General features: G+C 49.3%; 11 protein-coding genes across 11 annotated transcripts; 6 read left to right on the top strand and 5 right to left on the bottom strand.

Annotated features, from left to right (window-relative positions):
* Positions 1 to 271: 271 nt before the first annotated feature.
* N7489_004832 (uncharacterized protein) lies at positions 272 to 517 on the top strand (the record flags this gene model as incomplete). The annotated part of the gene is made up of 1 exon (XM_056710584.1): positions 272 to 517. One exon carries the CDS (start codon positions 272 to 274, stop codon positions 515 to 517), a length of 246 nt encoding a protein of 81 aa, XP_056569005.1.
* A 2367-nt stretch (positions 518 to 2884) lies between these two features.
* N7489_004831 (uncharacterized protein) lies at positions 2885 to 3247 on the bottom strand (the record flags this gene model as incomplete). Its single annotated transcript, XM_056710583.1, has 1 exon — positions 2885 to 3247. The coding sequence occupies one exon, from the start codon at positions 3245 to 3247 to the stop codon at positions 2885 to 2887; it is 363 nt and encodes a 120-aa protein (XP_056569004.1).
* Positions 3248 to 3816: 569 nt separating this feature from the next.
* On the top strand, positions 3817 to 4584 carry N7489_004830 (uncharacterized protein; the record flags this gene model as incomplete). Its single annotated transcript, XM_056710582.1, has 3 exons — positions 3817 to 3889; positions 3936 to 4171; positions 4225 to 4584. The coding sequence occupies 3 exons, from the start codon at positions 3817 to 3819 to the stop codon at positions 4582 to 4584; spliced, it is 669 nt and encodes a 222-aa protein (XP_056569003.1).
* Positions 4585 to 13903: 9319 nt separating this feature from the next.
* N7489_004829 (uncharacterized protein) lies at positions 13904 to 14170 on the bottom strand (the record flags this gene model as incomplete). Its single annotated transcript, XM_056710581.1, has 1 exon — positions 13904 to 14170. One exon carries the CDS (start codon positions 14168 to 14170, stop codon positions 13904 to 13906), a length of 267 nt encoding a protein of 88 aa, XP_056569002.1.
* Positions 14171 to 14668: 498 nt separating this feature from the next.
* N7489_004828 (uncharacterized protein) lies at positions 14669 to 15633 on the bottom strand (the record flags this gene model as incomplete). Its single annotated transcript, XM_056710580.1, has 2 exons — positions 14669 to 15374; positions 15401 to 15633. The coding sequence occupies 2 exons, from the start codon at positions 15631 to 15633 to the stop codon at positions 14669 to 14671; spliced, it is 939 nt and encodes a 312-aa protein (XP_056569001.1).
* Positions 15634 to 15960: 327 nt separating this feature from the next.
* On the bottom strand, positions 15961 to 16228 carry N7489_004827 (uncharacterized protein; the record flags this gene model as incomplete). The annotated part of the gene is made up of 2 exons (XM_056710579.1): positions 15961 to 16148; positions 16183 to 16228. The coding sequence occupies 2 exons, from the start codon at positions 16226 to 16228 to the stop codon at positions 15961 to 15963; spliced, it is 234 nt and encodes a 77-aa protein (XP_056569000.1).
* A 421-nt stretch (positions 16229 to 16649) lies between these two features.
* On the top strand, positions 16650 to 17173 carry N7489_004826 (F-box protein; the record flags this gene model as incomplete). Its single annotated transcript, XM_056710578.1, has 2 exons — positions 16650 to 16917; positions 16968 to 17173. The coding sequence occupies 2 exons, from the start codon at positions 16650 to 16652 to the stop codon at positions 17171 to 17173; spliced, it is 474 nt and encodes a 157-aa protein (XP_056568999.1).
* Positions 17174 to 17218: 45 nt separating this feature from the next.
* On the top strand, positions 17219 to 17470 carry N7489_004825 (uncharacterized protein; the record flags this gene model as incomplete). The annotated part of the gene is made up of 1 exon (XM_056710577.1): positions 17219 to 17470. The coding sequence occupies one exon, from the start codon at positions 17219 to 17221 to the stop codon at positions 17468 to 17470; it is 252 nt and encodes an 83-aa protein (XP_056568998.1).
* Positions 17471 to 20553: 3083 nt separating this feature from the next.
* N7489_004824 (uncharacterized protein) lies at positions 20554 to 20811 on the top strand (the record flags this gene model as incomplete). The annotated part of the gene is made up of 1 exon (XM_056710576.1): positions 20554 to 20811. The coding sequence occupies one exon, from the start codon at positions 20554 to 20556 to the stop codon at positions 20809 to 20811; it is 258 nt and encodes an 85-aa protein (XP_056568997.1).
* A 1103-nt stretch (positions 20812 to 21914) lies between these two features.
* Positions 21915 to 22710, bottom strand: N7489_004823 (ABC transporter; the record flags this gene model as incomplete). The annotated part of the gene is made up of 3 exons (XM_056710575.1): positions 21915 to 22380; positions 22429 to 22513; positions 22566 to 22710. The coding sequence occupies 3 exons, from the start codon at positions 22708 to 22710 to the stop codon at positions 21915 to 21917; spliced, it is 696 nt and encodes a 231-aa protein (XP_056568996.1).
* Positions 22711 to 24071: 1361 nt separating this feature from the next.
* On the top strand, positions 24072 to 24435 carry N7489_004822 (uncharacterized protein; the record flags this gene model as incomplete). Its single annotated transcript, XM_056710574.1, has 3 exons — positions 24072 to 24311; positions 24370 to 24375; positions 24424 to 24435. The coding sequence occupies 3 exons, from the start codon at positions 24072 to 24074 to the stop codon at positions 24433 to 24435; spliced, it is 258 nt and encodes an 85-aa protein (XP_056568995.1).
* Between the last annotated feature and the right edge of the window lie 380 nt (positions 24436 to 24815).

Here is a 24815-nt window from a genome sequence, read left to right as displayed (position 1 = left end):
CAAGGAAGCACTTTTTGGCAACTCAACATAAACGTGCTCATTTCTGGGGCTCCGGCCGTTGAGGTGGGTGGCCATTACAGATATGATGGTTCCTTCACCGTCCTGTCACTCAACACCGCCCAAAATCATTTCAACCCTTCATATGTCTCAACAAACACCTCATTGCATAGTCAATGAGTACGCTCTGAGCTCCATTCTTGTCTATAAAGCCATATGCTCGCCCGAAAAATGCTGCTCAGGAAGGCCAGTCCTTGTACTCTGACTTTACAAAATGGACACACTAGATTACCGGAGCCTGCGTAACTGCGTCACTGGCGCCATGATAGGCATGTTTGGCTCCACCTACTTTGTCATTTATCTGCTGATGTTCCTGATCTACCATTTCCCTTCACCTCAAGAGTCAATCCCATACGCTCTAGCAGTCATTGCCTTTGGTGGAGGAATCGCTATGTGGTACCTATGCATTGTCTTTCAGAATGGCTTCAGCGCATTCCACAAGGAGATAACGACAACATAGCAAGATTCCATGTGGTTTGTTGGTCTATTCCTGGTCTGGACAGCAGCTTTTCCCACGATCGCTTTTCTCTTTCCGGCCCAACCATTGCTACAACTTGGGTATGCATCGGCTTTCACCATGATCGCGGTTGGAAGTCTCTCGGACGGTTATCTGAAAGACATGGAGAATCGACGTTGCATAAAATTGCTCTATGGGATGTACTCATTCAAGACACCGTGTACTTTATGGCATTTTCCAGCCATCTTTAAAGATGAAATGCTGTTTTATCAAAACATTCTGAGGCTTCCAGGCATATTGTAGCCAACGCACACTTTTTCTATGGGTCCGGGGGCTGAGCCCTGAGAGAATCGCAATGCTCTCCAGAAATTGAGTTAGGCATTTATAAATGTATGCATCACCTTACTGCATTTCCTCGATGTCTATGTGAAAGCAGGATGCTGCAACTGTGATTGGCCCTCCTAAATGTTGTCTGGTTGCACTCTATCACTAATAAAGCCAAACGCAGATAGTCATTTGTTTTTGACTGCTTTTGTCAAACACGATGCAAGTTAAATCAGAAACTATACTGCAAGCTTTCGATGTGGAATCTATTCTCGGTTCTGCACAAAAAAACAGCAAAAATGTTGCCCCGAAGCCTCAACTGAGGGTCCTCAATTCGTCTTCAGTGCCATAAGGTTGAGGGCAGCTCCTTTCTATACGCAGGAAATTTAGTATGCTATTCGCCAAGGAAATTTCAGAATCAAATGAAGACATCCTGGGAATTTATACACTATTACCTGGCCAATATGTCTCTGTTTCGGTATATAAATCTCAAGGCCTCGTTCAAACAAGAACATTGGCTGGCAGTCAAGTATGGCCATGGTTTCACAAAACATCATCAGGTCCGTCTTAGTGACTATTCTTCTACTTCTCAACTTTGGGAGGCTATTTCTTTTGTATCGTATCCAACCACACTGGCGGTGGTATAAAGTCGATTTAGCTTTGTGTGTCTTGCCTTGTAGTTCCTTTGCTATTCTTGCTGGGTTGTTCTGGAGCAATAGGTTTCCAGCATGGAGTCAAGTACTCTTTTGGATTACGCCAATATTCCCACCACTACAAGCGGTAAGTTCACAGCACACCGAACTCGGTCACATACAGTGTTTTCGTTCCAAGCTAACAATGCTGCAGTACATTCGCATAATCTTCCAGCAGCGCGAAAATCCACTCACACCTCGATTACTACGTTTCATATGCCCTTCTTTCTCTGTGGCTTCAACCTTGGCAAAAATAGCAGTCTCCCTCGTTGGAACCTTCCTTCTGAGCTCTGCTCATCTGGGTGGCCTCTATATTCTCTTCGCGGACTACCTTTGTGTAGTTGCATGGTATTGGTGGTTGTTTCAACAGTCAACCGCCGGTCGAGCTAAGCTGCGGTGTATCTCGTGTCATCCCTCTGCAATGGCACTTCTTTTGCTTGTGATTGCCGTCTTGGGTACGTTGGGGAGATCATGGATGATTGCATTGGAGGTAATTGCAGTTCCCCACGTTATACTGTTAGACCAACAATGCTGACACTCAACAGATCGAACTGGTCATCATCGCCATCTGGGGGTCGTCCTTGCAGTCAATCCCGTGAGCCAAATAGGTGGATCCTTGGGTATCTCCAACTAACTTATGATATGTGGATACCACAGGACGGGTGACTCGGACAATGTCATTGAAACCAGGAGTTTGTTATTCGTGCTGTCTCTAAAAGATAAAATGTTCACAAGAATCACGCGACGGATCGCTTCCAATTCTAAATTAGCTAAAGAAAAATAAAACATGACGCCCCATGAACTCTGGCTACAACGTAAAGTGCCCTCTCCTTGAGATTACTCCAGTACATGTACAGCAGCATGATCTCTTCTCAGAACAAGTTGGTGATACACGCTTTAAGAAGTATGTATCTTGAGAGACCCTTGCGTAGAAACATCTATCGAACTCATGTATATAATTTCGAGAATGGCACGGATAATGGCACACATATCACGCAAACAAGCAGCATTAAATCCCAGTGCGTTTCTTTTGGCCCGTTCTATGTGTCCCATTCCAAGAATTCTTCCTATCCTACAGTAGATACTTGGGTATGCAATTGTATACAACAGCCATCATAAAAGCATAGAAAATATCCTCTCGTATACTGGCAATTTTGCGTATACCAATCGATAGGATGCCTAGCTGAGCAATCCCCTACATAGAGTCCATGTTACGGGCTACCTCATGACGCACTGCATTATCATTCTCATTGTCTTGCAAGTCAATTTCATCTATTCAACGATATATGAACGAAATTAGCGATTGCAGCATGCCACCCCCTGGGTCTTCATGTCTGCCCTATCCTTGTCCGACCTAGCAACGTCTACGGGGCTTGGGACGAAGTCGCCGCATCGAATTCAGTCGAATTGCCTCTCGCTCGGAAACCGCTCGCTTCCGGCGCGGGCTTTCTTTGGCACCCTTTCTTTGGAGTCTGCCTGGCTGTCCTTCTAGGAACGTAACGTGCGAGCCATGGAATCGATGATGAATCCTCATTTCAAGGATCTTCTTGGCTCGCTGCGAAGAAGGTGGGCTCGATGAGTCAGTGCGAATGTTACGACCGGCATGGCGAGTGATCATCTTTGATGGCAGAAGCTTTGAGGAGTCACACAGTAACGGCGTCAGATCGTGGTCGCTGGCTAGTCTTTGGCGGCGGGGCCGGCGAGCTGTTGGAGTCATTGCAATTTTAACAGATAGGTGGCACAAATGACATGGAGTCGACCCAACCCTGCCCATTATATATATTCCAAATCTTTTGCTGGATCTTTGGGAATGTTGTTGGCGAGCCCGATAGTCTGCTCAGTGGCATCAGTTTTCGACCCTGCATTAAGTCATTATGGGTTCCACCGGCATTTTGGAAGGCAGAAATCTTTGGCAGCGTGAAGAGGCCCCAACCAAATTAATTCCAGCGTTTGCCGACCAAATCTTAAATATTGAAGGTGTATTTGAACAGAAGTTGAGGTTACGTTTTCTTCAGTAGTCCAGCTTAGTTCATGATGTCTCAAAAGTTATACTAGACTCTCAACCAAATCTCAGCTAATCCAAGTTTCATCTGAAACTTCATTTCATCCAATATGAAGGGATACTGGTGGGGCCCCACCCACGGATACCACTTTCGACCTGGGAAAGAACGAATCATCGATCCTACATTGAGCCGGTGTTTTGGCGGAAGGGTCAGTTTCGAATCACATTTTAAATACCCGCGTCGCCATTCCCTTGATATTCTTTGAGTGCTAATGTACCCTACGATGCCTAAACGTAGCAACGAGAAGCGCTTCAAACTGAATCAACAATGTCGAGAAGCCCTAGCGGCCAATATATGTATTTGTGGTCCTCTTCTGACAATAAACTCAGCTAATACTCCTAGATGACCGACTTCGCATCGTAGTCGCTCCTGAAAAAGTCCGTCTTCAACCGCGACCTGAAGATGGATACGCTTGGTCCGTCACGAGCGCAAATGCTGGTTTGCTCAAATCTAGCTTAAGTAGCGGCAACATCCATCTTTACCGGTCAATTTGCAAAGAGGTCGGTCGTCCAATCGAGGCTGTTTTCCCGCACACCTTGGGAAACTCGCAGTCAAATGCGGACGCCATTCCAAAGGAGGTGAGCATCGCTAGACATCCTTATTAATCTTGCATTGCTGACAGAGCCTTGAGGCGGAGGGTTTCGGTGAAGGAATGGATGGTTCTTTCACGGCAGAGATCTTCAAGCTCAAGGCTGCTAATAGCAGCTTGGAAATCGAGTTGGAATGCACTCGTGTCCGACTGAATGACTGTCTTGGCGAAAGTCACACGGTCCGGGCTGAGGCCAATGAACTCCGCCACGCTATGCAAATTCTTCAGTCGCACAATAATAAACTGCATGATGAGCTAACAGAGGCGAGAGCGGGAATTGCTGGAGCAAGGCGGATATTGAACTCATTGCAAACGGAGGGAATTGAGATCGCACTTGGCACCCGCGATATCCAATCATCAGCCAATGGCATCCATGCGGTAGTGAACGAGGTCTTGGATTGACTAGAGAACACGCGACAAAAAACATCGAAATGCGCTAAGAGCCCACTGAATACCCTAGTTGTCGTGCGTCACAGGCAGCAGTGAATGTATACCTCCAATGATATGCCTTACAATTTGGTACCAACTTCATCTAGATTCAAGCCATCACCGGTGCCGTGATGTATAGTATTCATAAACTGCGAACATGGGCTATCAGCGAAGTGAGCTATAGGAGTCTCGAGCTGGGTGCTTGATACCAGAATTTGCAAACGGTAAACGCCGGGGCCAATGCCGTAGCTTAAACTGACAATTATAACATAAATTATTGGTTTTGATGGCTTGTGCTTTCACCATGAGTGCTATGTTTTAATTAGTCCATTCTAAAGATTTCGCCCAGCAGATGTGGTAGTCAACTTTGTCCATCGCAATTGTGACGTGGCATTTTCTCCCTAAAGTGCTAGGTCGCTAACCTCCTACTCATCTGTTGATATTCTTCTATCTCGGTCCAAATCTGGACTTTAATTCAAATACCGTACTGACCTCATACACACATCCGATCGCCCGTCAAAACATGGAAGGTGGTCTAACGATCATCCTTTATGTGACACAGGAGGCCACGTCGCGATGCCAAGGTACTTTTAGGTACCTGCTAAGCCTGCCGCTTGATTGTTAGCACTGGAGGTTCCTATCCCTCAGGCATGTCTATGTTACGGTGGACGCTGGACGGATACCCTTACTACTGAGTCTTGGCAGCAAGAAATGCCTTTCCCCCGTAACAAGGGCACAAGTATCAACGATGCTGGTCATTCAATATTCAGATCTAAACTCAACTAACGGCTTGTTGAGGAATCCAGACGTATGCGGACAGGAAACTGAGAATTGTTAATTCGGGAAACCAAGGCCGCTATTTTCTTAGGCCCGACCAATGGAGAGTCGTGGAAGTCGACAAAATTCACAAAGCATCTGAAAGATGACATTGTTGTCTAAACACTAAACTTTGGGAGGGATGTGACCGATTGGTCCTTTCTATCATGAGACAGGGTTGTATGCAACAACGTACATATTTGTGCGGATCTGTTGCTCGCATCCTCCCTCCATAATCGAGCGGTAGGTGTTTTGTGCGTTCGCGCTGACGCCCAGTGTTCAGTATTCTTGGGATTATTATCCTTGTTTCGTCACACCTACTGGACAGGAGCAAGAGCGGCTTCATTCGGTTTCAAGTCCTGCGCTTGGGCTCCCGCATATTCCTATATAATGTCAACTCCTCGAAACTCACTGTCTGTATTTCTTTCAACCTTTTACGTCTCGTTGCGCCATTGTTCATCCCACACGACCGAACACCTAGCATGGCAAAGGATCACAAGCCTTTTCGGGAACAGGCAGACCACAGTAACGAAGTACAGCTGCGTGCTGCACCTTCGTGTTATCCCCTTCGGTCTACCCGGTCTTGATCCAAAGATGATCGGAACCTTCACAAATCGGAGACTGGGTTGCACAAGCATACGGTACCCAATCTCTACCTTCCACCATATTTTCTGGCTTTGCCATGGCCAACACTGCCCTGGCGGCATACCTTGATGTACTCCGTACTGACATGCTAGGCATCCTCCATCACGAGAAAACGAAAGCCTAGGCCGAAACATGATAAAGCGACCCATAGGAAATGTCTTCAGGTGATTAGCATCATTGAGGAAGAGATTCAAAAAGCTCAGGAGGAGAGAGAAGAGGAGAGACACAAGCATTGCCAGTTGCTGGAACAACTTGAAGCGGAGAAAGCCGAAGAAACTTCGAAATTGCAGCTGGGTATTGCAGCAAGAGATACGGCATCAGCTGACAGTCAGCGGGTCGGGCACGAGATCTCTGAGGTGCACCAGCAGCTGGAGTCCACAAATGCCGCTCTGCAAGATCAGGTGCCGTGGAATGATATTCAGCTAGTTTTGGATCAGGCACACGGGGACATGGTATCGACGACCACTCGATTTTGGAACACGATCGGTGCCCTCCAGAACAGACGACTGGTATCCTGTTTGCCAGGCTCCGGGGTGATACACGCAGACTGGGCCGAGCAGAGGGGCCCGGCTACTCAGGGCCACGATATCCTCCTCAGCCTCTCTGAATCGAATGTCCCGCTTCCTAGTCAGCAGGAACCGCCTGCGACCAACCAATACGGATCTCCGGTCTGAAAATAATGTGTGCGTTGAACTTGCTGGGCCTTAATTTCGTGCGGGATAGAATTGCCTTTTTAACAGAGCCAACGCGCAGATAGTTCATGAATAGGCTTTCTGCAACATTCTCATCATACCATGCTAAGGGTAGTGGTTAAAAACTGTGTGTATCGACAATTTCTTGCTCCGAAGAATATCGCTGAGGCGTCTTGGTCCAAGAATCACCAGTACGAGTAAGGACATGCGTCTCGATACAGTATTCGGCGCAGGTTAGCGGTAGGGTCCACCACACCCTAGGCCGACCAGCTCCAGACTCCTTGGTTGTTTCTTATACAATGAGGAAAGGTATGAGGAAATGGGGCTGATACTTGTGCAGACGCAGCCGCGGTGGATTCGGTATCACACCGCTCAGATACGCTTCAGATATAGGAAAGACCTTGGCACGCTGGTCTGTGGAGTTGATATTCATTCTAGTACATGTAAAGGGAATGCATCTTTGGTAGTCCGATCAGGATACTGCTAGGCTCTGTGGCTATGGGTTCAATGGAGAAACCCCCGCTGCTCTCGCGCACTACAGTTATTATCTCTTCTTGGCCTTCAGCCAAAGCTTGCCGTAGTATGTCCTGATCTACACACACACAATTTATTAACGCCCGGCGGCTAAGCCGAAAGGGCAACTATCTCTGATCTACTATACATGTCATAATATATACAGTACTGTGTCTCCTCCGAGCCCATACATGAAGCCTTGCAATATATGTCATCTCAGATGTCCGTATCGCAGCGGATCCTCGTGGGTTAGTAATTTTGTTAGTAGGCTGGCTTGAAGGCGCTTCCCCAAGTGTTCAACATCCTATTTTCGGCAGTTGAAGCGCGTCTACCATCTGTAACACGAGGTGGTTGGTGGGCTAGATCGGCGAAAGGGGGTGATTTATGTTCGTTGGCATGGTTAGGTGGCCTCGAGTCGGCCCGTGGCGATGGCGAATCGTATTGAGGCCCGTACCGCCTCTAAGTTCGGCGTCCACTTCTGATCATCGGAAGGCGACTTTCCTCCTAGGAAGAAGGATATATTTCCTCGGTGGGTGTTGGTACATTGTAGTAGTTCCGTCCGGTGCGCCGTCCATTTTTGACATCGAAATAGGAAGTGCTCCACGGTCTCTCTCGCTTGTCCACACGCACACTGGTCTGTGTCTGCTACATTGATTCGATAGAGATATCCATTGAGTCTTGCCATGCCGGTTCGGAGTTGAGCCAGCACGCTCGCTTCTTTCCAAGATAATCGATCATACAGCTGCCGGGTGTGTTTGCCTGGGAGTGCTGCATCAACTCGTTTCGCGTGTCTCCCTACGTTCACTGGAAGGTCATTGCTGGGGACTGCTTGGGACCGTGCAATATTGAGTGTTGTTGACTTCATCCTTGGGACCTGCTTTTGCGGGACAGCATCTTCTTGTGTCGCGGCTCTGGCCTGTTCCTTGGCCAGACCCCGCAGTTTATTGTCTGCACTCGTTGAGATCCACCGGACATTGATCTGGTTGCCATTTCTCCTCAGTTTTCTCATCAACTTGTACAGTTGGTAGACGAATTCCTGACCTGACTGTTGTCGAGGATTCCTTAGTGTCAGAGCCGCCGCTTTGTTGCTCGTGAGCAGCGTAATCCTGTAATCTTTCAGTCCAATCACCATGTTCAATGCATGTGCCATCGCTGCTAGCTCCGCAGAGAAAACGGGTTTTGCTCTGCTCTTGCACCCAATGTGACGGAAAGGGTCTTCAGTTTCAGTTTTCGATACCGAGGTGGCTGTTTCTCGATCGCCACCCCGAATCCGACCAGCTTGTTCCGAGCCGAGCTGCTGACCGCGATCTGCATGTACACGCCTGCTCTGGTCTGGAAATCCTGCGGTTGATCAATATCGGCCTGCATGCGTTCCTCCCACGGGGCTAACGTAAATGGGATAATCGTTTCCAGTGTTTCCATGTCGATATGCTTGAGCGCATCGGCTACCTGATACAACGGCGAGCGGTGGTATCTTCTGAACTTCCTGATCCGATCTGTATTTCTGCGGAGAGGATTGGTTTCCGGTAGAGTGTGTATGTCCGTCCACATCTTCACGGCCCGTCTCCAGAATCGATGTTGCGCAGTGGCAATGTGAGCCTCCGCCTCTGCTACGCTGGTCGCGACCGTGAGAAATGTCCCCACAATGGCTTGTGCTCCTACTCTTTGGACTCGGTTAATCGGTCCCATGGCTTTATCCTTGCACGCGTGCATCCAGACATTGGAGGCGTAGTCCACGACCGGCGCCACCGTCGAGGTGAATAGCTGCCGCGCTGATGCTGGGGTTAGGCCCCGAAGTCGCCGAAGCTCCATCGCTGCTTCCAGGCCCTTGGAAGCGGCCCTTGCAATATGTTCCTTATACTCGAGTCTCGTGTCCATCAATAAGCCCAGGATCTTGACGTGGGCTTGGGGTACAACCGTCTGTCCCTTGATGGTAAACGGATCGTGGTCCGATTTACGCGTCTTGGGAGCAAAGTGTATGATAGCTGTCTTCTCAGCTTCAAAGGTCGCTCCGCTTCTCCATTCCCAGTCGAGCGCTTCTCTGATGATTGCTTCAATTCCTTCCCGGTTACTCTGCGCGGTTGACCCGGTCACCCATGCGGTGAAGTCATCCACAAAAGCGACTGCTCCTCCCTGGCTGTCGATCTGTCTTTGCACGAGGTCTGCGTTGAAGAAGAGAAACAGGATCGGGGACAGGGGCGAGCCCTGCGGTAGCCCAGCCTGTGGCAGGCTTTGAACCTCCGACAATTGCCCATTGATCTGGATGTTCGCCGTCCGTTCCGAGCAGAACGCCTCAACCCACCGGAGCAGACCCTCCGGTATGCCTCGTGCTTTCATCCTTTGGAGCAATCTTTCTTTGCACACTCCGTTGTAGGCTCCTTTGACATCGAAGCTGATCAGGCTCAATACCCGTCGGCCCCGCCACGCCGTGTAGATCTGTTCTTGCAAGAGCAAGAGTGCTTGCTCTGCGGACCGCTGTTTCCGGGCTCCAAAGTGGCTGGTCGGGAGCAAGCCGTGGGTTTCCACCGCGTGTGAGATCCTTTCTGCAACTACTGATTCCAGTATCTTGCCCAGTGTCGCTAGGAGTGAGATCGGTCTCCATGATTTTGGAATGGTGTAATTAATTTTCTTTATTCGGTTTTTTGAGCGGTATGATCTTCGCGTGTCTCCACTGTCTTGGCAACGAGCCTTCTGCCAGCGACGCCTGGAATAGTTCAAGGACCCAGTACTTGACCGTGGGCCACGTCATCTTCCAAACTATCGCCGGCAGGCCGTCCTCTCCCGGCGCCTTCCACGATTTCGCTGCAAGAAGCTGTCGTTCTACCCCCTCCAGGGTGATGGCCGGCATCTCCACTGGCTCTCTTTGTGGTCTGATCCCTTCATCGTCAATGTTGTCCGGCAGGGGTGGGAAGAATTTGGAAAGCAACTCCTCTGCTTGCTCCATATGGTCAGCGGTGGTAGTCCCATCTGCTCTGACGAGCTGCGGTAATTTCCCAAATGCCGCATCCTCCCCGGACTTCAGATACTTCGCTGCTTTCCATATGTTGTCGTTGTCTGCGAGAAACTCATTCCAGTGCTTCTTCTCTTGTTTACGGATGGCATCATGGTATTGTTTCGCCGCGTCCTGGGCCATCCTTTCGAACCGAGGTACTTTTCGCCCCGCCCGTCGCTCCGAACGAGCGTGATTTCGCCAGTATGTATATATATGACGCAGTTGTGTCAGGTCAGTTGTCCACCACCGCTTCGCGTGTGGCGACGGCTTCGCTCTCGGAGTTAAATTGTGCACCGCGTCCGAGACCGCAGACATCAGTCGATCGGTTTTCTGCTGTACTGTGCCTTCCGACGGAGTGGCGGCCAGGGTGCTCGCGATTCTAGCATTAATCTCGTTCCATGGCGCGTTCTTCAGTAGAAGCCGTTCCTGATACTTTGGGATCGGCCACGGGGCGTCAAATACAGTATCAATGGCGTCGTGGTCCGAGCCGTGGTCGGTCCCAAGTATTGCACACTTAGTCATGGAGTCCGTCAAGTTTTCCGAGGCCAAGACAAGGTCGATGGTCGACTCGCAGTCCCCACTGTGTCCTCCGCCGTGCCATGTCTTGGTGCCTCGCTTGAGCAGGCTGCTGAGTGCAAATTCGTTCATGAGGTCAATAATCGGATCCGCTTCGCCTTGCCTACTCAAGGACACATCGTCCCCTCCCCAAAGTTGATCATGGCGGTTAAAATCACCCGTGATCATGATCTCCACCACTGTCCCTGTATCTCGCCGTACCTTTGTGATGGCCTTTCTCAGGCGATCGCATGCGTCGCTCAACGCAGACGCCTCCCCTCCTTCCACGTAAACTGATGCTATAAAGACAAGTCGTTCGGGAAGTCGAATCACGGCCGCTGTCAGATCTGGCGACTCGATCCGCACTTGCTCCGCTTCCACATCCCTATTGACCCAAAGCATGCTTCGGATTGCCCATCTCCCTTCCCTCCAGGTGGAGGGCACCATCTTGGTCCATTTGTGATGTCCCATCGGGGTGGTCAAGAGCCGGCCTTGAATCCTCCTCGCCTGGGGTTCCTGGATCGCCAACGCCACTGCGTTTTGAGTATCTTCGTCGTTCATTAGGCTTTCATGCACTGCTCCCTGTTTCCTCACATTCAGCTGGATTATCCGGAGTGACCTATTCATGACGTGACGGGTAGAGTTTCCGGCAGTTCTTGCTATACGATTCGTGCGGTCCACCGCATGGAACGCACTTCGGAACCGTGTGATCACAGTGACTGTGGTGATGGCCCTCCGTCGCGCATTTTGCGCACTTCTGGATCTTCTTGCATTGGAAATGCCTTGTGACCAACCTCCTGGCAGTTGTAGCATTGCACCGGTCGTGGTCGGTACTCAAAAACGCTGGTTGTCCCGGATTCTCCTCCGACATGGAAGTATCCATCGGCCAGGATCCTCCGTGCATCAGTCCCTTTGGTTAGGTACACGACCATCGATCCATAGGGCTTTGCGATTTCCTTGTTGCTCAACCACGTCATTTTAGCGACAGTAGTTTCGTTCTCCTCACCCATGGCTGCCGCCGCTCCTGTCAGAATTTCATGGTTCTCATCCAGTACTGCGGTCCTCTTGACGCTGTCGACCTTAATCGGGTAGAGCTCGTCCCGAAGCACCCGGGCTCCCGCACCGATCTTTGCTTCCGCCACTTTCTTCACTAGCTGGTGTTCGGCTTCATCGCGACACGCGATTCTGATCCGGTTGGTATCCCTTGGGCTTACAGTGACCGCGCGGCAGCGCCAGTGAGTGTGATCATCCATCTTCCGGATCTCTGTCTCGATTGTGGCCCTGATTGAACCCGCGGATGCCTTCTCACTTTCGCTTTCAGTCATCTTCGAGGTGTCTATCGTGCAGTACAGCGTGTCGGTTAAAGTGGTTGGTGTGTTGTTCGACGTTGGGAGAGTCCGTATGTTGCTCGGGTGACTGAGTGGGGGGTACGGGCGACATCTGCATAGGACGGGGAGCTTGCGGGGGCGGGGGGTGCTGATTTCTTCGCGTAAGGATTGGACTTCGCGAAGGATCTCATCGTGGCTGTTCCGCGCGCATGGTTCGGGGAGGGGTCTCTCTGCCAAGGTCTGCAGCTCCTGTTGAACCTCTGCAAGGGCGGCGCTAAATTCTTCCTTGACTTTCTGCAATTCTTCTTGCACTTTCTGCATCTCCTCTCTGTGCGAATCATCTCGCCGTTTGATGTCTCTCCTCAGTTTCACGAGCTCTTTCACAAGATTGGCGGCGTTCGTATCGTCGCTCTCAGTCGACGCGTCGTCCGAAGTCATCGCTTCACGTTGGGCTACTGGCTTGCCCCGGGTTCTCTTCTTCTGTTGAGAGCGCGCATTTCTCTGCTGGATTTCGATCTCTTGCTCTTGGTCATAGTTGTTACGCGGTCTGGTGGTGCGTCTCGGTCTCAATAATCGTGGCGGCGATTTTTCGTGTTCGTCGCGGTCGGGCGGTTCAGGGGTTCGCGTCTCGGCCCGTCCCGACATTTCTGACCCCTTGCGTCGAGTAACAATGGGTCTTCACTCTCCGAATCTGAATTCAAATCCAGCTGTCTTCACCTTATACAGTGATATTCGAAATCACGATTCCCTATCTATGAACTTGACAGGGGTACAGACGCGCTCGAAATCAGTTTGCTCATTCAGTTATACAGTGATGTTCCACTAGCCATACAGTAGATTTCGAAAACGGCTTCCTCTTAGAACACTCACGGCTTGTTTCTCGGCCCGTATCCGGAATCACACTAGCCTAAATTAGGACTAGTGGTAAGCTAACATGCATTGTGAGCCAAGGATGATCAATACCAAATCCAAATTCGAACTAGTGTGGTTTCGGGTACGGGCCGAGAAACAGCCGTGAGTGTTCTAAGGGGAAGCCGTGTTCGAAATCTACTGTATTTTACACGGTATGTGATACTTGGACAAATATCGAAGAGACATGCTGATAAATTAAGCTTTCCTCGATGCTGATTACGACTGCCACAATTGTGGTCACGGTGATGTATGGGGTTTTTGCTTCCAAGGTCAAGAACACCCTGCAGCCTTACGGCGTTGGAGTTACCCTTGGAGCTAAGATGTTTACCACAGCATGGTTGGCAGTGTTCTTTTCTATTGGTTGTTCAACCATATGGTTGGTCCATGTTTTCTGCTGTTGCATCTAATTGCCAAGCCCGTAGATCGTCATTCGGCTGGGAGTGTGGGAAATTATATATACGGCCGATAGCAGATGGTGGAGCTAAAAATTGCTCGCCTCAATGGGACACATTCTGTGGTAATCGGAAATTCTTGATAGCTGTGTCTGATCCATGAGAGCTTTGTGTTGGTGGGCCTACATGGTGTATGAGCTTGCGGAGAGAACTACTGTGGTACATAAAGTACATTATGGTTTTCTTCACACGGATATATAAAATTACAGAAATTCCGGCTTTGGAAATATCACTATAGTAGAGTGGCCAGTCGTGCTTGTCCATCTTCCCAGGCTACGATGCCAGGCTAGCAGTTCCACCATCATCTTCTGCCCTACTATGAGGCTTGTGGGTCGGTGTACATTCTCCTGATGGGCTCGAAGACAAAACGCGCTGAGAGTGATGCATTCACTGAGCAGAACTCCTCGCATTCCGCTTGGGCTTCGCATGCTCTTTCAACAAGGTTGCAGATTGTGTTCTGAAAATTTCGGAGAAGTTGATGGACAGAATTGGTCGAGCGCGCTCGGTGCCGAATTTGTAAAGCCTTTGTAGTTCGGTGAACGTATGTTCTGTGAGCTCTTGGAGTAGCTTGAAGAGGGAATAGCAATCACGATAATATGCATTATGTGCTTGTTGTTGACCGATCTGACGTACAATCTGTACGATATCTTCCATGGTGCTATTATGGAAGACAGAAAGGAAGTTACAATTGACTCTCAGGCCCTGCATTTGCATAATGAGGGACACCAATTACACAGTCAGAGATCAGTCTGTCAGTCGGACAGGTTGAATATCGATGAGGCAAAATAGCAGTTTTCGGCAACTCAACATAAACGTGCTCATTTCTGAGGCTCCGGCCGTTGAGATGGGTGGTCATCACAGAGATGATGGCTCCTCACTTCACTGTCCTGTCACTCAACACCGCACAAAGCGGCATTTCAACCCTCCATATGTCCCCACAAACATCTCATCCCATAGTCAATGAGGACGCTCTGAGCTCCACTCTTGTCTATAAAGCCAAATGCTCGCCGAGGAATGCTGCTCGAGAGGGCCGGTGCTTACTCTAACTTAACCGGCGCCCAAATGGCCGTGTCGCCCCGAGGAATCTGGGTATACAACGATGACGGCGGTTGCTTGCGCAGTCTCGGCTCTTCCTATCGCAAGCTCACTGTCTCATTCAATCTCGATTTCCGAGAAGGCTTCTTTTCGCCATGGGGGTAGCGGAGCTGGGTCAATCATTTCAATTTCCTGTAATCTCTCCAGGTCCATGGTTTTCAAGGGTTCTGATAGCGGGAACCAGGCGAACGATCCACGATTGTTGCGTCTTTTCTGGGCCCGATGTGGTGCGCTCCATATGGGATGTTTTTGGGTTAGGGTATGTAGTCTAGTGATGGTGTCCTGTGCACGGTAGCGTAGATGAAGGTGGGTTGGCAGTACATGTGCTTCTACGTCAAGTGTGGTTGTTGCCACTGTTCGAAAGGCAGATAGGACGCGGATGAGAGCCGCTCGTTGCACGGTACATACGGAGGTGTCGTATATGGATCTTGTCTCGAAGTGGGTCATGCCAGACGGTCGAGGCGTAGTCGACAACCGATGTGACGCACGCTTCGTAGTGTTGTCGCATTTGCTCTGGGCGAAGCTGTCGCAATCCTCAAGCGCAATATTGACCTTGGTGGCTCGTTTAACGGCTTGCTGTACGTGTTCCTTCCATCGAAGCTCATGGTTGAAGATTACCCCCAAGAGTTTGGCAGTCGTAGATGGCTTGATGACATTGCCATTCATGATAAGCTGGCCCTGGTTTTGTTCTTTCCTCTTCCGGGTAATGTGAATGAGTTCGGTCTTTGCTGCCGCGAAGGGGACCCAGTTCCCTCGGCCCAGGCTTCGATCCGGGGTATGTCTTCTGACTGGATTATGGCCAAGTTTCTTTCGGCGCTCCAGCCAACTTGCCATCGGAAATAGTCATCAATGAAGGCGGATGCCCCACCGTGGAAGTCGATGGGCTGGTCGACCGGATCGCAGTTGAAGAATGCAAAGAGGATAGGTGACAGCGGGGAGCCTTGTGCGAGCCCTGCATTTTCTAGCGGTACCACCTCAGTTTGGTAATTGTCGAACCCAATGATAGCCTGGCGCCCGCTCATGAAGCTCGCGATCCACCTTCCGGCCTCCGAGGGGATACCCTTGGACTGGAGGCGAATATCCAGGCTTGTCTAATCAACCCCATTAAAGGCTCCCTTCAGGTCAAAGGCCACCAGCGTGACGACCTTCTGCCTGTACCATGCCCGGTCGATTGCGTTAGCGAGCATCAGGAGAGCTTGCTCGGTTGTTCGTCCCGGGCCCCTCGCTTACTACAACTTCTTTCAAATCAAGCTCCTTGGATGAAAGACGGCTTGGCATTGGCGTCGATGAAATCGACTTGAAAGGCATATAAAGACGATCGTTCTCCTAGAGCAGGAAGGTTTTCATGATCATTCGGAGACCAACATAACGATTAAAGAAGCACTCTCTAACAGTGTCTTCCATTTATCGTTGTACTTCTCCGTCTCCTTATCGACCGGCCCATCTAACGCATGAGCCAAGTTTGAGCCGTATATTGCTTGGGCCAAAGGATCTGAATCCTCCTCCTCTGCCGTTTCAGCTTCGTTCTTCCAGGACCCTGTAAAGGGTATCTCTTCAAAATGTTTTTGTACGCCTTGGTGGCATTCCCTGTAACATGGTACGAAGGATAATCGTCATGTTTCTGATTTTACTTACTGACGTGGAAAACATTTGAATCGGCACGTGCCACGACGGTGGGACTAAACGTTTAGTTATCTAGCAATGTAATTCTGGGTAGGTACTGACCCGGGCGCTAAATGAAATGACAAGACGCGCAGTTACGCAATCAATCCAAACCGACTGGTCAGGATGACGTACGGAACACACCACTGTCCAGATGCAAACCATACATTCAGCGTCCGTGCACCCAGTTGACCTTGGCATCGGCCAAGACTCGTCTGGCAAAATCGAGAAGCACACTGGGTGACCCTGGAATTCGGCCGCATGGAACGAGTCACGGGGCGGTGAGGGCAGGGCGTCAAGATTGATTTCAGGCCCTTTTCTGTCCCATCATGGATATTGACTCACATCTGTTCCTTTTGTGTTCTCGGATATCAAGATGACTTTGCACGGTGGAAGCGCCTGGCTTGCTCTGCTTCCTAGCGAGATTATTCTACAGATAGTAGAGTCCCTTTCGCGCTTCGAGCTTAAGACATTTTCGTGTATCAACAAGCGTTTGAGAGAACTTTGCGTTCCATCCATTTTCTCCAAAGTAAAATTTGAGCTCTCAAAGTCCGGGCTCGAGACCCTTAACCACCTTTTAGAGTCCGATGTGCGTCGACACGTCAGGTCGATGACCTACGTAACCACGGAGCTACTGGAACCCGGTAAGAAAGACCCCTCTCCGTTTTCGGCCGTTTCACTAATACCTGCCCAGAAACGCTTGAATTCGAACGTTTCAGGTTCAGTACGCTTGCGCCAAACAATTGCGAAGAGAACAAAGGGATTTGGTATGACGCAAAACACGCAACTGACGTTTGTGCCTTCAATGAGATAGTGAACTATACTTTGCGGGACACAGGCAACGAAAACCTCGATTTGATTTGCGCGGCCAATGTTGCAGCATTATCGTCTGCCCTGTGAGAGTTGCCCAGGTTAGCAGAGTTGAAAATGCACTTTTGTCCGACCATGGTGGGCGCGAACGCACTAGAATCCTATCTAGCTTTCGGAATGTCGATGACAGCGGAATCCTACGAACATCATATTCGCGTGTTAACAAAAGCCATCCGAGTTGCGGGCGACACTGGGAACATGGTGCGGGCGATTTTTTTGCGCAAGTCGGATTATAGACGTCTGCAAAACGCGGGTTGGATTGGCTTGTTTTCTGCGCTGGAAGGGCTACTCAACGACTTTGATACATATGAATTGAAGATGATGTAGACTTGGCAAATCAGTGCCTGATTCCATATAACTGTATTCTTGTCGGGCAAACTGCCAACGAGGGGTGGGTCGGCTTACTGGTGCCGCGCTCACAGAATGCACGGTGGCCGCTGGACGAAGTTAGTTTTTTTAAGGGTACGTTAGTAACATTAGTTGCGAATCGCGGCCACTGATACCGTCTTATAAAATGGATCCAAATTCGTTCAAGCACGTGTGAGATTCCGAGACTAGAAGCCACCGCTGATGTCTTTTCGGCGCCAATCAATCAACAAGGTGCCATGACTCCATCGCAAGAGATATGCTATGTGGCTATTATAATAGAGGCAGGTGGGGGCGTTTCTCGACGGAGCTACAATATTCTCAGGGAGAAAAATGTGTCGTTTGATACTAACCATTGCAAAAAAAGGAATTTGAAAGCGCCCTCACACCATTGTCCGACGAATACTGGCACGGCTGATTTGGGTCTCGGCGCTCTTTTCCTGTCTTACCAATATTAGAGTCTACTATAGTCTACAAGTGGTGCCATATTGGCTCATCTGAATTAATATGCTGACATTTAGGCACAGAATGACCGCCAAAGGGCCGAGCTGTAAGAACCAGCAGTCATGAGTCGATTAACAGAACGGCACAAACGTTCCAGTTCTTTGTAGATGGTACAGCACAAACAATTGCATCGCTACGAGTGAAGCGGGTTGAGTAGCCCAAAGAGTGGCTGGTTTTGATATTTGAGTGGTCTCCTCACCCAAGGAAATCGTTCATATTAAAAAAACCAGTTGTTCTATCAAAAGAGAGCCAACAAGGTTATAAGAACGAGTAGCCTCTCAGTCATACAGCCGCTCCTCGCCCGCAGCAGCACACTTCCGGCACTTTTCTTGCGGCTGTGTCGATGGGAAGGTAAAATCGAACAGAGCGTCTGTTTCCATCTCTTCTCTCGCAATGGTATACTCGTACCTGCTCTGTTGCAATTGGGTGGTGAGATGTGTCGTGGCCCACTCCGTGGAGGGGATGGTGTCGGGGATCAAGATGCGGTCGGATATCGTTTGTAGGTATTGAATTGTATCACTAACCAATTCCCTACTAATTGTTGTAAGGGTTAGGGGTCTCTTTTGATACATTTCTTGAGCCGCCCGTTGTGAGCCGTCCTGTATTTGAGAGGCGGAGGGCGAGTGTCGACGTTGCTTTCGTGGGAAGGTTGAGGAGTTGGCTGCTCTCTTCTCGCGTTCGGTGAGGGTAGGTCTCGACTTTCAGCCTTTATGGCCGTTTTGGCCATCATATAGTCCCTCGAGTAGCAACAGAAGTGGCTACCTCTGTAGATGCAGAGCCAGTGGACTGGTCAACAGACGGCTGTAAAACCTGGCCTGTGTGGCCGCGATTCCCGTGGATAACTGGCCAACGACCTGACGGAAGTTTTCAGCCGATGAATTCCTCGGGAACGGGATCTACGATAACGACACCAGTTTGCCATGTAAGTCTATTGTGTTCTTCTGTGTCTGTGGTATTGGACATCTCTGATACCTGTGACAGCTTGTGATCCATGATGATTTCTTGGTCTTACTATTGATGGTGCTGCAATGGCAAGCTAGTGGAGCAAAAGAAGGGCATAATAGCATCCGCCATGGGACAATCATGAGCTTTTGGATGTTTGATGTCCACCGTGAAAGATATATCCACTACCAAGATTTCGCGGGTTACCAATATCAGCGCCGGCACCCAGGAGGACTGCGGATGTTTATTTGTTGCCTCAATCACGGTACGTAGACCAATGCGACGATCGAATCAACGACGTTTCAATCCAGTTGCCGTATCCACGTGTTGCCCGAACCACCAATTGACTTGAAGCGCATTCCCGGGAGCAACCTGGCTGCCAGATTGAAGTTGGTCATGAGTAGAAACATGCGGAAGAGAGTTGCATTTCCGATGTCTCGGGGGTTGCTATTGCATCATGATTCAGCCGCGCCAAAATCCATAGTAAAAAAAGACGACCGGAGGAGTCTTGTTTGTGCTTCCAGGAACACTAGGGCCAAAGGTCTCTTCCACAATAGATTGGTAGTATCGTGTTGATACATTCGCTGGTTATTCTCAGATAACTACCTTTGACGATGTACGGGTGGTGAATGGTGTCAGAAGTTGATGTCAACGTTTACACCAACGTTGAGCATAAAAACCACTGCACACCAACAGCATGTGAGTTTTTCGCCTACAGGAAATATATACTCGAGCTATGTTAGTTACCTATGTTGTGATATGAGGCTGGTGAAAAGCAGGAACCAAGCCGCACCATCGGAATAAATCCCGAGTTGTCTATACAAAGAACTAAGTTGACTTGGTCTTTGTGGTGTATATATACAACCTCATGCTTACCTCTGAATAAATCAATTCATACCCTGAACTACAACAGGTTATGAGCCCGGGAGCAAACTCTCGGGTGCCGTTTCTACTCATTTGAGAAATATCTTTATCATCCTGGTTATATATATCTACCCCGCTTTCACACCCATTACCATGTCTGCTCTGGTCCACGACTCGCCCGACCGACCTGCCACGGCCATCGAGCCTCTGACAGGAAGCGACAATTTCACGACCTGGAAACGTCTCATGACCTCCTACCTGAAAGCAAGGCAGGTCTGGGACGTCTTGTCGGGCGACCTTCAAGCGTCTCGATTGCTTATTTAAGTACGCCAAGCCCATTACGGCGGACACCACCAATGATGGTCTAGGGGCAGTGTATGGTGAAGGCAAGTGCCTCAGGTGTCTTAAAGGGTATGATCCCCTTCCATTTATACACCAGGTTATGGGTGAGGCTAATGTCCCTTGAGTCCGGACGGCAGAGTTCTGTGGGTGTACTTCTTTGAGGAACACACGAAGAATACTTATACTTGTTCCGAAATTTTAGTATGCCACGAAGAGGTTCTAGGGCTGGAATATCAGTTTGAAGAAAAGTCTTTGGAGCGACGATTTAGCACGAGGCTTCCTCAGGGCTCGACCCAGCCCACCGGGGGGTGGGTCTGCCGGAAAATTACTTCCATCGAGTCTAGTGATCAGCTGAGGTCGGCCAGTTGGATAAAATGCCGGTCGCGCTTACCATGATTGCCGCAAGCTGCGTCCCCTTCCCTGCCGACAAAACGATGACCGACGGTGATCCTCCAGACTATAAACCGCTCTTTTCGCAGGAAACGAGGCGGAAAGAGGCAGGCAGCAGTCAAAAGCAGGCAGAAGACCAGGTGAAACAGGCGCATGACGAAAGGAAACAGGACAAGGAACGCACCCGAGCAACGAATCTTGGAAATTCTTTTGGCCAGTCTCATGTCGGCCAGTCTCATACGTATCCTCCCGACCCTTGAGAGTCGGAATACCTATCGCTGGACCGAAGAGGCTATACCGCGACCCCCTTGGAAACTACTGTGCGCAACTGAACCAACGTACGGATTGCCCGGCTTGACAGTAAAATCTCCTGAACTCCATCTGTGGATATTGCAACCAACAAAGGAGGGTGAGCCACGCCTGTTACCGTCTATGATCGGGTCGGAAGAGTCGGATGCTGTCCCTAAGTATGTGCACGTCAGCTTCCCAGATAATTTCGAAAGGGTCGGCTTTCTAACAGAAGAAATAAACTGTGTTAAGCAAAAACAGAATGTGAAACGGGATCACGGAAGTTGCGAGAATCATGTAAAAAGTTGTGAAACGCAAGGATGATACGAGGATGCGAGGCCAGGTGGCTAGGTCCTTCCCAATAAAGTAGGCACTGGCTGAATGGCCTGAATGGACTTCTTGGGAGAATATAAGCTCTGATACGAACAATTCAGTCAGTAGGGTGGGTGACAATTAATTTTGTAAATCTTACTTACTCTCCTCTGCAATTGTTTTTATTCCAGCCGGTGCGGCTGCGAGACCTAATAAATGATTAGGAAGGTCAATAATTTTTTCAGACTTTTCTGGAACATTGTTTTTGCCGGCTGATAACGATGTGACGCACTGATTGACAAGCTGCAAAGAAGGCCCACCGTGGGGACGACAACATAGTTGACTGCACTGGACAAGGGCTCAAAGGGCTGTTGAAAATATCCCTGGAACAAGTGTCCCTTATGTTCATATATTGATAGGCCCAATAGAAGACCGGCGGATGCTCCCGTCACCATTTCCAGAATAATACTGAACACCTGCCGACGTTGCTGCCTTGCACCACAAAGCGTATACAGAAGTAACTGACGATACCAAGGCGCCCTGTGTTCGCCAAAAGAATTTTTCAACTCCGATACACGTCGAGCATCACCGACCATGGAACCTTTCGAAGAAATCGACCAGTTAACGACCTGACTATCCCTGTGTCGAGGAGAGGGCCAGGGAAATGCTGAGAATATTTGCTGGTTGGTGACTACGTCCATCATGATGTCAGCAGGATTGTACCTATTGGGAAAAGACGCATGGAGTGCCTTGAAGTGCGTGTCTAATGGAGCCACATCTCCCATGTATATCGATTCTCCAAAGTGCAAGAGGAGGATGTCGTCCAGAAGGCGAAATATGTCTGCGCGGGGCTGATGAACCGCGCAGATGATGGTGATGTAGAGAGGGTTTTAAGCAGGGTCATTATCGACAAAGCGGCTGTTGCATCGAGTCCAGAAGTTGGCTCGTCCGAAATAAGCGCCATGGGCATTGCAATAATCTCTCGAGCGATGCAAACTCGCTTGCGCTCGCCGCCAGATATACCTCTTTTCTCGACACTTCCTGTAACCCTATCTTTCACGTGAAACAAGCCGAGGTATGTGATCATTTTGTCAACATGCAATCTAATCTTGTCGTCATTCAACCTCCCACCAAGCCGTATACGCGCGGAGTGGAGAATATTCTCTCGGACGGTGAGATCCGCCAAAACGCAATCATCCTGCGAAACGAAGCCAATTAAGTGCTCAAACCTGAAAGAATGTCAGAACCCAATTCCATGGCAGTGGGATGGGACTTACTTCGTTAAATTCCCTTGTACTCCATTGATAGTCGTTGATCCGGCCGTTGGCTTGCTTTTCCCTGTTAGGATATTGATAAAAGTGGCTAAAAGAAGGTTCAGCATCTGATACTTCCATGGAACAGGTTTACCACATACACTTTCCGGCGCCAGACGGACCCATGATCCCAAACACACGGCCTTTCCTAATCCTACCTGAAATTCCTTGTAGGATTGGACGAGACACATCACCCAGCGTGTATTGTGGTTCATGAAAATCGAACTCCAGACCCAACTCGTCCATCTTTCTATCTTTAACCAGCGGCTCAAAAAGAGAGCGCAACTGTGAGCCCTGATGATCGGTTATATCATCCCCCCGCATCGGGGGCTCTTTTTCCTTGGACTCGTTCCCCGTCACTTTTTCAATGTCAGGGGTTTTTTTCGCCTTTTTTCTTGCCAGTCGTGCTCCAATTCGTTCCGATGCCCTATTGGATTTCCATTTCGTTGAAGCGAGAGCGGATATAACACAGAGCAGGTATATAGCCGCCAAAGACACAATTCCAATCAGTGAAATTTCCCGCACACTCCCATCGGGGCAAATCGATAGTTTTGTGCATTTCACCGGATCATGAGTGCCTTGGGGGCAATAGTGGCCGCGTGGACATCGAATCTGTTCCCGACCACCAGGCGGGCAATAGTAGCCCGGGGAGCAAACGATTGGCTCATAGATGCCTTGCGGCTCGGGACAGATATTGTGAAAGGATTGTAATCGGATGGCTTGGCATTTCTGTGTGGGTGGGCAAAAGGCCGGTGGGTTCTCCGCGGTGTTGTGGTGTGTTGTGGTGAATGATCGGGCGGTGAAGGTGGTGGTCAATGTCTAGACCTCGCCATTGGACCGTCCAACCCCCATCGGATTATGTAACCTTCTTAGATAGGGGGGTTCGACTCTTGGAAATCTATCACTGTCACCGACTGGACCGGATAGCTGGATGGCTCGAATATACTCGAAATAGCGAGGAATCCAAGGTATGGTATTTGATATAAGTCCCAAGATTGGTGTAAAGCTTTTACCAGTAGAAACTAGTAAAGAGGTCTTACGGAATTTGATCTTTTCTAATACTAGTAGGGGAAAAGGTACAAAGACTGCAATGTTTTCATATTTTAACAAAGTAGATAACCAGGCGATAAGGCCGACGGCTAGGCAGATCAGCAAGACGGCAGTGTGTAATTTAGTCAAATCTACTAGTCATGACTTGTAAATACCAAACCCTAGCTATCTTGAGTAAATTTCAATCATCCCTCTCGATCTAGCCGTCCCGGACGGCCATCCCGCGCGTTAGGATCGTGCGGGTGGGTCTTTGATATATCATAGCCTATGTGATCTATGTCCTAAGATTAACCAATAGAGTACTAATGTGACGAAAGGTATTTTCTTACCTAGTACCCACTTTAAATCTCCTTCAAGGTGATGATGCAATGCAACATTAGACTACCTAGCGTGACTAGCCGCAAGCGGTATAGTGCGAATAGCAGAGAGGTTGTCCGTGTCTCTGATCGGCTACCAATTCATCCACAGGTGTATATAACCTTGCTTGCCCCAAAAGCTTCAGACCGACACCCTTTTATACTCAATTGTTCCAAGTCCTCGGATTTTATATTTCCACAATGAGAATCTCACTTGCTCTTTTTGTACTCCCTTTCGGGTTGGTCTCCGCAGCCTCTAGCTTGAACCCACCGGATGGACAGTGCTACAAGCAGGAAGTCTGCCAGGGTAAGGGCGGGAAGGCTTTGAGCACTGCAGACCGCGCTTGTCGACCAACGCTTTGCGAGCGATATACTGCTACGTATGATCAGGATGGGAACCTGGCTCATGAAGAGTGCTTCTGGACAAACGAAGAAGTTCAGGTAAGCAGAGCATTTGCAAGTTGAGGATTAAAGATATGCTGACTGACATCGATCGCAGGCCCGTGTAAGTGATGCCGGCCCTCCCAGGACCATAACTTGACAACCCATACAGCCAGCTGAGTAAGAGCAAACTATAGGGTGTAAGTATTGCCGGTCCTCTCAACACAACAACTTGACACTCCATACAGCCACTGACTAAAAGAAATTCATAGCAAGTAAGTGATACCGGCCCTCTCCAACACTACAACTTGACAATCCATACAGCCAGCTAAGAGAAATTCATAGACGGTAAGTGATGCCGGTCCTCAACACTACAACTTGACAACCCAGATAGTCAGCTAACTAAGCGCAAACCACAGAGTGTCAGTAATACCGGTCCTCTCAACACTACAACTTGACGATCCAGATAACCAGCTGACTGAGAGAAAACTATAGCCTGTAAGTGATACCGGTCCTTTCAACACCATAACTTGACACTCCAGACACCAGCTGACTAAAAGCAAA

Source organism: Penicillium chrysogenum (assembly GCF_028827035.1).
Source record: "Penicillium chrysogenum strain IBT 35668 chromosome Unknown utg000002l_segment0_segment0, whole genome shotgun sequence".
NCBI classification, from domain to species: Eukaryota; Fungi; Ascomycota; class Eurotiomycetes; order Eurotiales; family Aspergillaceae; genus Penicillium; species Penicillium chrysogenum.
This window is presented reverse-complemented; position numbering and strand designations above follow the sequence as displayed.